This window comes from Candoia aspera, chromosome 1 (genome assembly GCF_035149785.1).
Source record: "Candoia aspera isolate rCanAsp1 chromosome 1, rCanAsp1.hap2, whole genome shotgun sequence".
NCBI lineage: Eukaryota > Metazoa > Chordata > Lepidosauria > Squamata > Boidae > Candoia > Candoia aspera.
In genome coordinates, this window is record NC_086153.1 from 19,186,796 (window position 1) to 19,200,268 (window position 13,473).

The 13,473-nt window shown below is 42.7% G+C and overlaps 1 protein-coding gene across 2 annotated transcripts in view; it reads right to left on the bottom strand.

The window, feature by feature from the left end:
- The window catches only part of RNF43 (ring finger protein 43), a 45,780-nt gene that overhangs the window by 12,950 nt on the left and 19,357 nt on the right, over positions 1–13,473 (bottom strand). The window contains exons 3-5 of one of the 2 annotated variants that reach the window (XM_063298808.1): positions 6,505–6,579; positions 3,442–3,573; positions 846–947 (exon numbers count right to left, since the gene is read on the bottom strand). In XM_063298808.1, the coding sequence (XP_063154878.1) occupies positions 846–947; positions 3,442–3,573; positions 6,505–6,579 (309 nt within the window). Of the gene's footprint in view, positions 1–845; positions 951–3,441; positions 3,574–6,504; positions 6,580–13,473 lie in introns of both variants that reach the window. The other variant, XM_063298799.1, reaches the window with a different exon arrangement.

Genomic DNA, 13,473 nt, shown 5'->3' on the forward strand with positions numbered 1-13,473 from the left:
TGGAGGAGGTGGGGAAGAGATGCCACTTAGGGAACAATCAGATAAAAGAGAAAGGAGAGGAGACCGCAATAGAGTAATGGCCAGAGAAAGAAACTTAGGAAGGACCCACCCTAACTACTCAGGCGGTAAATAGGGAGGTGGGAGATTTGTACTTTCAGACTTGCAAGATTCTGTTAATGTGGCCTTATAATAAAGTAGAATTAGCTCATGTCATCGTGTTCCCCATCTGGTTTACCTGGGAGGGCTGACGGAGTCTCCAGAAATGCAGTGGCACAAGTTTAAGCATTAAACAAACTACAAATACAGATTTGGAATGATAAATGCCCAGTTCTGGTTGAGCTTTGTGAAGTTTTGGGTGCCACTGTAAAATATGTGTCTGATATCGAAAACCTATAGTTCAAATTCCATGAGGACTTAAGTTACAGTACAAATACTCTCATGATATACATGGACCACCATGACCCAAAGCACCAAGTAAAATACTAATTATATTACCGCAGAGAGGAATACTTTGTGAAGGATTGAGAACATTTGACATCAGATGGAGTACTACTGTTAGGCCCAGCCCAAGAACATTGAAGAAACAGTCCATTCAAACTTCAGTTCTTTATTTGCTCACACTGTATAGACAGAATCTTGCCAGACTAAAGCTGTTCTACCTAACCTAAGAGGAAATAACCTGGGAGAGCTCTAGGGCAGGGCTATCCTGAACCTCTTAGTTTTCCCACCATTGCTTCCCGGACTGTGTCTTCTCTTATCTCTTCCATCTTCTTGGAATGTGATCCCTCCTTCCTGAGAATTAACAGAACTGCCCAAGTCCACCACATCTACTAAAGAATTCTTACCTGATTTCTGCCTGGCTGACAACGAGTGCGAACAATGAAGATTATAACAATGACCAGTACAGTGCTCACAACGGTGAGGAGTATCCAAACATCATAGTCTGGCTGCTGGGAAGACACAAGGGATTAAGGCGCTGCCATTAATTCCAATGGGCACACTCACATGATTTTATCTATCTATCTATCTATCTATCTATCTATCTATCTATCTATCTATTATTCACATTTCTATCACCGCCCATCTCCCCCTAAGGGATTAAGGCGCTGCCATTAATTCCAATGGGCACACTCACATGATTATTTATTTATTTATTTATTTATTATTCACTTATTCATTCATTTATTTATTTATTATTCACATTTCTATCACCGCCCATCTCCCCCTAAAAGGGGGACTCTGGGCGGTTTACAATAAAATTCACCTTAAAACCTAACATCATAAAGTCACCAATATTAAAATAATAAAAATATAAATATAAAATCCAAGTGGGAGATTTCCATTCTGTCGGGAGAACTCTACATCACCAGCCACCCCCAGGAAGAGCTATTGCCCTTCCCATCCCAGGCAAGGCGGCAAAACCAGGTCTTCGAGCCCCTCCGGAAGGTCGGGAGCGAAGGGGCCTGCCTCACCTCGGGGGGTAGAATGTTCCACAGGGAACATATGCCAAAACAAATTGGAATAGTGAAGCGATTAAGTGTCAATTCAAATCTCTATTCGCTCATAACATTCACTGGTTAACTTTGAGCCCACTACTGACACTTAGCCAGACATATTTCACAGAGTTGTTCTGAGAATTAATGGGAAAGGAAGAAGAGAATGAGATTATAGGCAGATGAAAACCAAGTGTATTTTTTTGAACTTTTTGGAAAAAGTGAGAAATAAAATAAAAAATAATAATGCCATTATAGTGTGTTTGTTCCATGTCCTTATAATGCATTAGAGCTGCATTAGATCTGTTTACACTATACTGATCCTATAATTTAGTAATTAATTTGATTAAACAATATAATTCATCTGAGCAGGAAATAAAACAGTATCATGGTAACATGCAGGAGAAAAGAGACATAAATATTGCTAATGCAAAAAGGAGTAAAGGAGAAAAGGTTAGATTAAGCTGGAATAACTAGAAATTCCACACTAGAATATTAAGTTTCAGATGGTGACGATTAGCCAGAAAACATCAGAAATATGTAGAAATATCAAAAGATATGGCTAGATGCAATCAACATAAAAATGATACTTAAATTCCAGGTACAAAAAAATCTACCTGGGAAAGAAATATAAAAATATAGAGGGGGATTAAGGCTAGAAATATGAGGGACATCAGCAGAGAAGAGAAAGGGTAAAGAATAAGAAATCTGAGTACAAAAAGAACAAACAAGGAAATAGGAATGAAAACTATTAAGAACAAATCCTACCCCCAATCAACAACAGGTTTACTAAGAAAAGAAGTCTGATAGTATTAAAACTAAACAAGAGCGGAATAAAAGCTCACAAATTAACAAAGAAAAGATCATTAAGATAGGTCTGAGTGGTTCTCTGAGTAATAAGCTTGAAAGCTGGACTGATAGGGATCTAGATGAAAGACATCTAAAGCAACAAATGTAGAGAACAAAACATGAAGCAAAAGGATGATCGCAACAGGTCTGTAACAAATAAGTTATTGAGCCAGACTGGGAAAGCGGAATTATCACATGAGGAAAAGGAATCTACATTTAGAGCTCTAACTCATATAGAGGGCTAAGAAGAATTAATCAAAAGAGCCATTTCAGGTACAGCAGCAGGAAAAAATCACCATAAATGAGGACTGAAAAAAAAGCAAGCGAGGATAATACAGAAAACACTGATATATGCAGATGTGACAACAAACTGAATTCTTTTTAGAAAATAATTAAAACTAACTGGCAATTCCAAGAAAAAGGGCAAGAAACAATCTCAGTTACTTTTTTTTTTGCTTCAAAGGTAAATGCCCAAAGCAAAGAATTAAAGACATTCAACAAATAGTTTGGGGAAAAAAAGCAGGACCATCAGCCAAAGAAGCAAAACAATAGCTAAGATCAACTTCAAAAAAGGAGGAAAAGGCGATCAAAATCTATCACTTGTGGCATCACCTTTGAGGGCTTTGATAGAGAAGCAAAAAAAAATAGCTGGGAATTACCAAGGTGCAGGTAAAGGAAGACAGAAGTAGGCAGATAAAAGAAACAAAAGCCTCCTCCAGAGCAGCTAAATGTAACCAAGGCATGAAGAAAGGATGAACACAGAATTATGAATACCAGCAGGATAAGTATCACAAATATGCCTCAGCTAAATTTTCCCACTCAGCTGCCCCCCACATCTAAGTTGGCTGGAGAGGGGTGGGAGTTACAATCCAACACATCTGGAAGGGGAACTAATTTGAGAAAGGTTGTCCTAAGCTAAGGGGGAGACAAAAATGCAGCAGAAGATAGCATAGAACCATGGCTAATTGCTGTGAGTTCACTGTGATAAAACTGAAAAACGGACAAGTTAAAGCGTAAGTATTTAATCATCGTTAATTGTGATAGTGACTTCAGACTTCCATTAAGAATCCAGGGAGGAAGAACTCAGGTGCTCACTCACCCAAGCTGGCATTTCCTTCACCTCAATCTTCACGTGGGCTTCACGATTATTGTTCACCACTCTCATCAAAAGTTCAGCATTGTGGCCCCAGATCAGAACAACAGGGTGACTCAGCCCTCGAGGCTTCCCCAACTGTGGAGAGATGGAAGATATGCTGGGCTCTCTGAACCATTCTACAAAACACCCATTTGGCTTGAGAGAAACCTGGAAATCTTTCCTTAGCATGTTTTAGCACAGACTGGGTTCAAGTCTCATCTCTGCTGGGGAGATGCCTATCTTAAAATCTCACTAAATCATAAAATATTGCCCATAAAACTGTTTCCTTAGTTTAGTGTTGAAAAGGCAATCCTAATGACCAGATGAGACCATCAAGATAGTCTTGATGCCTGAAGCATGAAATCCAAACAGTGCTCCACTCTGATTAACTAGTGAGCCCTCTTACATTGAGTTTGTTTGTTTAATGAATTTATAAGGCCACCCATCTATCCGATGAAACTCTGGGCAGCAAACATAAAATATAAAACATCAACAGCTGTAATAGACATACACACAGACAAAAATAACCCAGGTCGAAGTCCCCTCATTAGTATCTTACGACACCTATGCCATACATCCATGCTGGAGCTTCAGAACTGACAGCCTGGCCCTAATGCCTGAGGGAAGAGCCAGTAAGGTTGGGGTCATCCATATCATTAGGGGGAAGCTGTTCCATATGGTAGGCACCATGGAAGAGAAGGCATGCTTCCTAGGACCCACCAGGTGACATTGCCTCACCGAGGGGACCAGGAACATGCCCATTCTGCCCAATCTAGTGGGTCAGGCAGAAACCACTGGAGAGAGGTGGTCCCTCAGTTAACCTGGCCCCATGCCATGCAGCGCTTTAAAGGTGACAACCAGCTCCTTGAAGTGCAACTAGAAGCCTACTGGGAGCCAGTGCAGTTCCTGTAGCTGTGTGTTACATGGTTGTACCATGGTGCATGCAATACTCAATGTGCCACTGCATCCTGGACCAGCTAATGCTTCTAAATACTTTTCAAGGGCAGCCCCATGTAGAATGTGTTGCAACAGCCCACTCAGGAAGGCGACTAAGGTGACCATGAGCAGTGCCTCCCAATCCAGAAATGGGCGCAATTGGTGCACAAGATGTATTTGTGTGAAGGCCCTCCTGGCCATAGCTGCCGTTTGCTCCTCAGGTAGGAGTTACCAGTCCAGGAAGACCCCCAGATTGCACACCAACTTTGCCTGAGGGAATGTAACCTCATTCAGAGTTAACAACGGAGAATTGCCAGATATGTGGGGCTCTAAGACCCACAACCCCTCAGTGTTGTCAGGGTTGAGATGAAGCTGGTTCTTCCCCATCCATATCTGCATAGCCTCCAGGTACTAGGAAAATGCAAATGCTTCAACAGCACCATTTGGATGGCCTGAGGCATAGATGTACAACTGAGTGTCATCAGCATACTGAAGAAACTTCACCCTGTGCCGAACCATATGCAGTGGTTTCTAATAGACATTAAATAGGACTAGGGAGAGAGTCAAGCCCTGTGGCATCCCAAATAACAGAGGCCTAGGGCTGAACCTTTCCCTCCTACCAACCCCAACTGGAACTGGAGGAAGGAGGAGAACCACTGAATAACAGTGCCTCCCACCTCCCAGGGTACCACGAATGATGAGAGATCAAGAAGGGCCAATATGGATACACTACCCCCATTCCAAGCCCACCAGAGGTGATCTGCAAACATGATCAATGCCATCTTGGTGTTATATCCCAGCCTGAACCCTAACTGCAACGAGTTCAGATAATCCACTTCCTGAAACGCCCTTTGAAGCTGAGCCCTACTACCTTCTTAACAACCTTTCCTTTTTAGAGATTGGATGAAAATTGTCCAGTACAGCTGGGTCCAGTGATGACCTCTTAACGAGGGGGCAGACCACCATACCTTCAAGGCAGGTGGAACCACTGCCTCCCACAAGGAGGCATTTATCATCACTTGACCAGTTTAACCAGCCAGGAGGGGCATGGATCTAACACACAGGTTACATCCCAAGGACCCTGTCCACTTCTTTGGAAGTAATTGGATCAAACTCAACCCAGATAACTGGATAGCACAACTCCCAGCAGATCCAAGCGACATCATCCATCGGATGCTGAGCATAATTCTCACAATGACCCTGCAAGGGATCCCCCAACCCCACCTTACCCAGAAGGGACTGAGTCACTCAAAGCAGGGTCGCTGGGCAGCTATCTGCAGATGCAACAAGGGTGGAGAAATAAAAACATTTCACCACCCTTATTGCCACAAGGTAGTCCTTAATGCAGGCTCTTACCTGTATTCAGTTGGTCTTGCTCTTTGTCTTTGAGTTTTCCTATACATGATGTTAATTCCAAAGCATGCTGTGGGTGCTTTTTTGCCATACTGGCTAATCATAATTAGTTGAAATTTCTATCTTGTCTCCCCAATTCATAGGAGCAAAAGCAAGTATCATTATAAAACATATGGATTTAAGATGGTATTTGCTGATGCAAATATTCAGTCTTCAAAACTACAAGCATCAATAATAGCAGCCTGGTGTAAAAGAATTATAAAGCCAAATGAAATTATCTTTTAGCTATTTCCTAGGTTACAGCCTAGGAAATCAAATTGATTGATCTTCTTGGCTTCCTTTCCTCAAAATGTAAATAGAGAATATTTCATTCCTTTTATTTTTTCTTTACATCCCACCTTCCCACCAAGAGCTCAAGGCACCCTTCCCTTCCCCCCTCCCCCCATATCAATGCCATGATGTAGGCTAGGCTGGGAAAGGATGATTTACCTGAGTTTCCCTTACTTAACTTCAACAACTTAACCACTATATTACATTTTGCTATACATCAAGCCAAACCAGCCTTTCCCTGCTCTTCAGATATCTAGAACTTCAATGGCCATACTCCAATTAGCTGATGGACTGAATGATGACAGCTCTAGCCCAAAACATTTGGAAAGCACTGGTTGGGGATGCTTGAGTTAAGTTATTAGATGAAGTAAGAAGTGTGTACACAATCTACCATTAGAATCTCCTTACCTGATCAGCAGCACTCTGGTCATCTGTAATGTCAAAAAGTACAGCCCGAGCTCCCCTCTCCCCGGCCAGTTTTGCCTGCAAAAAGAAAAGAAAGAGTTCAGGAGAATATACAGGCAGTCCTCGACTTACGATCACAATTGGGACCAGAACCTGTCACTAAGTGATGCGGCCGTTAAGTGAGTCATGCCCAATTTTACGACCTTTTTCAGTTAAGTGAATCATGTGGTTCCCTGTTGATTTTGCTTGTGCGGAGCCAGCTGGGAAGGTTGCAAATGGCGATCATGTGACCCCCAGGATGCTGCAATCATTGTAAATACAAGCCAGTTGCCAAGTGCCTGAATTTCAATCACATAACTACGGGGACGCTCTGATGGTCATAAGCGTGAGGACTGACCATAAGTCACTTTTTTCCAGCACCATCGTAACTTCGAACAGTCATTAAATGAATGGTCATATCATGACAGGGCAGCCCCTCTCACTCTCTGTTATCAACCTCAATTGCTAGGTTGGACTTTTATTCTGTGGTCCCCATCTGTGGGAAAAGAAGGCCTGGTTTTTATTCAGTTATCTGTGTCTTTCACAGGACTACGTGACTGGCAATTGGAAAGCAGACTACTGGACCTGGGAGACCCTCACTTCATAAAAAACCAATTCTTCACTTCTAAACAATACATTCACCAATACCAGCCTTTTCCAACCTTTTGAACCTGGAGGAACCCTTGAAATACTTTTCAGGCCTCGGGGAACCCCTGCACATCCAGGCTCAAATATAGGCCAGAAGTTACAAAATTATTATATTGGTTTAATGTGTAGGCCTGTATATATGCACTAAAAGTGTTCTTAAACTAAAAATAAAGAAGGAAACTTACCTCTTTAATGTGAAGTTGCCCAAATTTGAAATAATTTTTTAAATAAATTGTGATCTCCCAGGGACCCCCTTGTGACCTCTTGCAAAACCCTAGGGTTCCATGGAACCCTGGTTGCAAAACCCTGACCTATACATTTACAGAATACAATCCCAGTTTGGGAGAAAGGGGAAGAATAGGTTTAGAGTTGTATAATGATACCACAATTCAAAAGGAAGAAATTGCCATGAAGGAGTGTGTGATTTGTAGTACTCAGTCCCAATGAAATCTGGTGGGTTCCAGAGGTCTTGGCATCTGTAAATTGCACTCCCAGCCCATCCAAGATGTTCAGATGTTTAGGACATTCAAACAGCTCTCTTCCTCCCTGAGCCTGGGAGATGTTCCCAGCAGACTGTGCCCTCTATGGGCCAAAGCAATGCACTGCCCACTCTGCCACACTCATGGACACTCAAAATGGAACTTGACTGGGGCAACCAGCTCCCTGTAGTATCTCATCTGAATCCTTGGTAGGTGCTCTCTGCTTGAAGTAGGAGAGGTCCGGTACCTCCATTTATTTAAAATAGGCATATATCAGCTGTCATACTATGTATCTCTAGGCAGTGTACAACTTTAAAACTTCTTTTATCCAGCTTAAAAATAGAAATGTAACAATATATTAAAATATAGAAACCACATAAATCAGTGGCCAGGAGTAGTGGAGCAGTAGCATGAGATACAAATGTTAAAATGAGTCAGCATGCTTTCAGGGTAGGTCCAGACTATAATTAGGACTCAGGGATGGGCCACAACACTGGCACATTGAGACCTGCTTTTTGGTTCAGTCCTCGGCATCTCCCATTAAAACTCTCTTCAGCTAGAACTGGAGGAAAGGCCTATTGTACTGAAAGGACAGCCTCTCTCCAGCCTTTCATCTGCTGCAAAGTCAAGAACAGCATCCAAATCCAAAAGTAACCACGAAAGTGATTTGTGACTTGTGTGTTTGCATCTGTGTGTGTGTAACACAGAAATGTGGCTCCCAAATGTGGCTTCTCCTTCATTCATACACAGATACTGATTCCTGGTTTCCACTCTAAAGAGAGCAGTGCCACAGCCGCTGACAAAAGGCAGGCCCACTCTGGGTCAGCAAGGTGTGATCTTGCCTCTCTTTGGAAAAGCTCAGGAGCCATCCAGGACTTTGACTTCCCATTCCCCCCCTCTCCAGCCCAGCCCAGCCCAGCCCAGCCCAGCCCTGCCCTGCTTGGAGGAACAAAGCTCTCCTCTGTTCCTGCCCCACATTGAAAGCAGCCCTGCCACCCAAGCACCACAGTGCACACGCCTGCTCCCACATCTCTTTGGTCTACCTTAAATTCCCTTCCCCACCCCTTCCGCCCTGGCTAGCTGGCTCACCTGCTTCCCTCCCCCACATCCTATTGGCACTGGATCCCTGCCAGGCCCAGCAGGCCCCAAAGCCACCCGCTGGCTCTGCTTCAAAGCCTAGGATGTGAACCGCAGCCCAGCCTCACCAAAGCCTGGGGCTGTATGAGCCATTCAGCAGGGGCTTTTCGCCAGCTCTGAGCTTTAGCGCAGGCAGCCTTCAGGCAGGCAGATGAAAAAGGCAAACAAAGGGGCAGTGGGCACTGCCAGGCTCAGCCTCTCCCTGAAGCAGGAATTTGGGAATTAGTCCCTCAGAAGACCTAACCTGTCCTTTAAGATCTGATAGTTAGAGGTGAGCAAAGGACGCAGGCAGACACTTGGAAGCACTCCATTTTCTTATTAGATCTAGGGTTGAGCCCTAGCAGGTTCTAGAGTTAACATACCCATTGGGAAAGCAATACCATCATCGGGGCACTCTGTGTATGATCAAAGGCTTAAATAAAGCAGGCACAGTTCATGTATGCTCAGAATTTACAGGGGACAGGCACTCTCCAGGTGCATTAAGAGAACCTACCTATTTGAGTCAACTGGATGGTATAAACAGGGAATGCTCTGCATTTTTCTTCCTTAAAGGACATGTGATGGCTCTCCTTTCTCTTTTCCCTAGTACTCTGACAGATAGGTTTAATGCGAAGGGCAGTATCTAATCTACACTGCCCTGCAGATGGAATGGTTGGGTTGGGACAGGAAGGCCAAAGTATAGTGACTCAGTCTTTTTGTGAAGAAATGGTGGCAGAGTGGGCCTCTCCTGAGCAAAGCCTACACAATAGTGACTTCTTGGCTCTTTTTGCTTCCTCCTTCCCTTCTCTGTAAATTCTTCCCCCATTTACAATTATACACAATGTCTTCCTCCCTCCTTCCTCACCCAATTCCTAGAAACCCACTGGCTATCAAGATTGATGCAATGCCAGAAAATGTACCTTTGATGATTTTGCAACCTGTTCCCTTGGGAGGTGACATTTTTCAAGTTGGTACAGAAGCTGTGTGCTATCCAAAATCATGTCTCCAGAATCCCTTGCAATGTTGCTCTGAATCCAGAGACATATCACTTGACAACGGGTTAGCAAAACAGTTTCTGCTGGCCTTGATCTTTGCAACCATCTGGTTCCTTACACTGCATTAGGGAGTGGATAACCCTTGGGCCACAAACAGCCCACAGCCCCCTTCTGTTGGTATCAAACTGCACAAGACCCTATGCAATGGCAAACCACCAAATCACAGGAGGGCAATTTTTTGCTTTTCAAAAACAGAAAACAATCAAATAGGTGCATTAAATATCCATTAAGTTCAATGCTGTTTTAGTAAAACCCATCCTGAAAACTTAGGAAAAAAGGGACTGAACACTGTAGCCCTAGACCTTCTGGTGACATCTGTACAGTATGTTACTGTGTGGAGAATGCCCTGAGTACAGACAAAGGCCCTCTGCTACAGGCTTATCAACAATCCATTTTTTGGCTTGTTTATTTGCTGGCCTCTCTTCCCCCCCTTGAATTTCCACCTGTAGGTAATTTCGATTGTATATATTTTGTGAATGCTAAACCTCAAAAATCAACTGCCTATTCAAGAGCTATTCCATACTACCCAAGGGACAGCTGAGTTCCTCCAAATCAAATTAAATTTATTCTGCCTTCCATTTTTAAAAATACATTTTAAAAAAGAATAGGGGGGAGGTAGCTTTGCAGGGGTATAGTGAATAATGCTTCAAAAAGTCCCATTATCAAAAGTGAAACAGTATCCTCTTATATAAAAAATAATAAAGGCGAGATAAAAATTAAATAAATAAATAAATACATTTCCAATTATAGTGCAACCTACCCCAACTTGGTACCTTCTAAATCTATTGAATTTTGTATCCCGTAATCTCTAAACAATGTGGAAGCTGACTGAGTTGAAATCCAATACAGTTGGAACACACTAGTTTGGGGATAGCTATTATGACATGCAAATGCTAAGGCTGAGTCCCAAAATTTTCATTATTCTATTAATGCATAGTATGTGTCATGAGTACTGATGGTGAGCAGCAGGGGGTCCCTATCCAGGGGGAAAAGCGCATGCGTAGTTTGGAGGCTTTCAACTTTCCTTCAAAGAAACTCAGAGCAGACCCGCCTTGAGTTTTGGGTTTATCTGTGTGGGTTTCCCACGGTCTTTCAGTTTGGCAGGATTTTCTGTCTACCAGAGTAGGACAATAAACACTAGAGACCAAGATACCATCTCAGTGTGGTTCTTCGCTCTAAGATAGGACCGTATGTCTACCTAACAACTGCTTCTGTTATTCAAACGTTAATTTAAGTAGATGTAGACCCTAAATAACCAAATGATTGAAATTTCTTCATCACTTCTTGTTCTTTTGGCTAAGATCAACTGCAGTATGCATGATTATTTAAACAGGCCACTATACTATTAGATTCATAACCCACCTATCCTCCATGCAATTTAAGACAGCTTAGAACAGGTTCCTAGAGTTGATCTGAACATGTTCATCAGAGTTTAATCTACGCAGATTACACAGGCCACATAGGACCTTCTAAAGCTTTGTATGCTATTCCTCCAAAATCTACCATCAAGTTGTATGATAAAAGGGGGAAATACTAAATATTTGAGCTGTGCACGTTTTGAAAATGATTCAGAAGAAGTGGTTCACACCTCACATGAACACAGCACCCTTCTGCTATTCATTGATTTGTGTATGCTTTTCTTCAGGTTTTCTGAAAGATGCTGCTGTTTTAAGGAGTCAAAGCATCAAAGCAGTGCACATTTAATGAAACTCTTAAAGCAGTGGCACCTTTTTTCATGCTTATGCCTTGAAAAGAGATGTGTGAGCTTTAATGAACAGCAGAGCTGCCCTTGCAAAAGATCTGAAGCACTTCTGCCAAATTATTTTTGAAGCATGCAATGCTAGCCCTAACCCTAAACGTATAGTGTGAAATTGCACTAACTCTATTTAACTCTATTAATTATATAATTAATATAATTATATATTTAAATTAAATCCAATGTGATTTCTGTCCTAGTCCTAGTCCTGTTTTGGAGTGCAGTCCCCAGCACACCACTCAAAGGCCAAGTGCAAGCTCAGTCCTCACCCACCCCCAAATTTGCACATCCCTGCTGTTGAGTAACATGTGCTTTTGGAATACTACTTTGGAATAACTGTTACTCTCCATGTTTGCTCCACTGAAGCAGTTCAGAGCTAGACTGATCATTATAAGTGGAGAAATAAAAAAGTGTCACAGCAAGAACTTAGAGATTATAAGAAAAGCTCTAACTGGACTTGCCCTGAAACTCATCTAGTCCAGTATCCTATTTCCAACAGAAGCCAACCAAATGGGTCCCTCCCCACAGCCCCAAAACGAAAACCACTAGCAAGACTCTTCTGGTTGTTTTCCCTCAAAATCTAGAGTATGCTGTCTCTGAAGATAGAGTCTCCATTGATAATTCTTATTGGTAAGGAAAAAAACCTCTTCCTGGATGAGATCAAAGATCACTTTAGCCTAGCACTGGCCAGTTAGAATCTCTCCAAACTGGGCAGGAAGGTTTAAAGTGTCCTCTCCAAAGGCCTGAGGTCCTCGGATTGGAAGGGCACAGTCAGACCTTTGGAGTAGACTTATGAGTCCCTTCGGCTGGTGAGGGCAGAGGATTTGCCCCTATCAGTCTCTGTATAGCCTAGTGTTTCTTGACCTTGGCAACTTTAAGATGAGTGGACTTCAATTCCCAGAATTCCCCAGCCAGCATGGCAGGCTGGGGAATTCTGGGAGTTGAAGTCCACCCATCTTAAAGTTGCCAAGGTCAAGAAACACTGGTACAGTCTCTAGCACCTCCAGCACCGAAGAATCATAGTTGTGGACAATTCTGGCACCGAAATGGTTAACTCCTGCCTCCTTAGGAAGGAAGGAAAAGAGGAAGTCTGATGAGCAAAGTGCAGAGGCTGGAACGCTCTCATCAGCAGCTGCCTTTGATCTCAGCGTCCTTGGAAAGCGTGTGTGAGCAGGTATCCGCCAGAATTGCTCCAGCAGGCTGGCTTCGCAATTGTCGAGCCTGCCTTGAACAGGGAGGTCAGAGGTTAGCCGCACAACTTCTCAGCTGTAAGATCAAAGGCACTGCAGATCTCAGGCTCCAGGGTTGCCCTGGGAGGTTGGGAATTGAGAGAGCTTGAGTTTTGCTGTAAAAGTGCTCTTAAACTGGGAGACAGGTTACACTTTCCTAAAAGTTTTCCAGCATTTCATCTGTGATTATAAATTTGCATGTATATATGCACATTTGGGATGAATTCATTTCATCCTAAATGAATTTATCCTAACAGAACCTAAAAGACAAAATGATAAAAATCTTAACATTCAGCAGTGGCCCCGTCTCTTAAAAATTAGAGCTATCCAACAAACTTGGGCCTTATAGCAGCTCAGATTTTACAAAGCTTTTCAAGAATCTTAGGTCTGAGAGATGAATTCACTAAAATAAATGCAACTCCCATTTTCAAAGCAAGAAGTATTGGGCAAATCTGCTCATTTCCTGAATATGGAGTCTAAAGAATATAGCAGAAATTGTATATGAAGTCATAGTAACAGGGATGACTTAGTAAAGAGTCCAATTTGTTCTGTTGAGACCAGGCAATATTCTTTAAGGGGCCTAAGCTTAGTTCAAGACACAGGCCAATCAGTATTTGCCTTCCCCGTTCAGGAAATCCAGTATCCCCTTG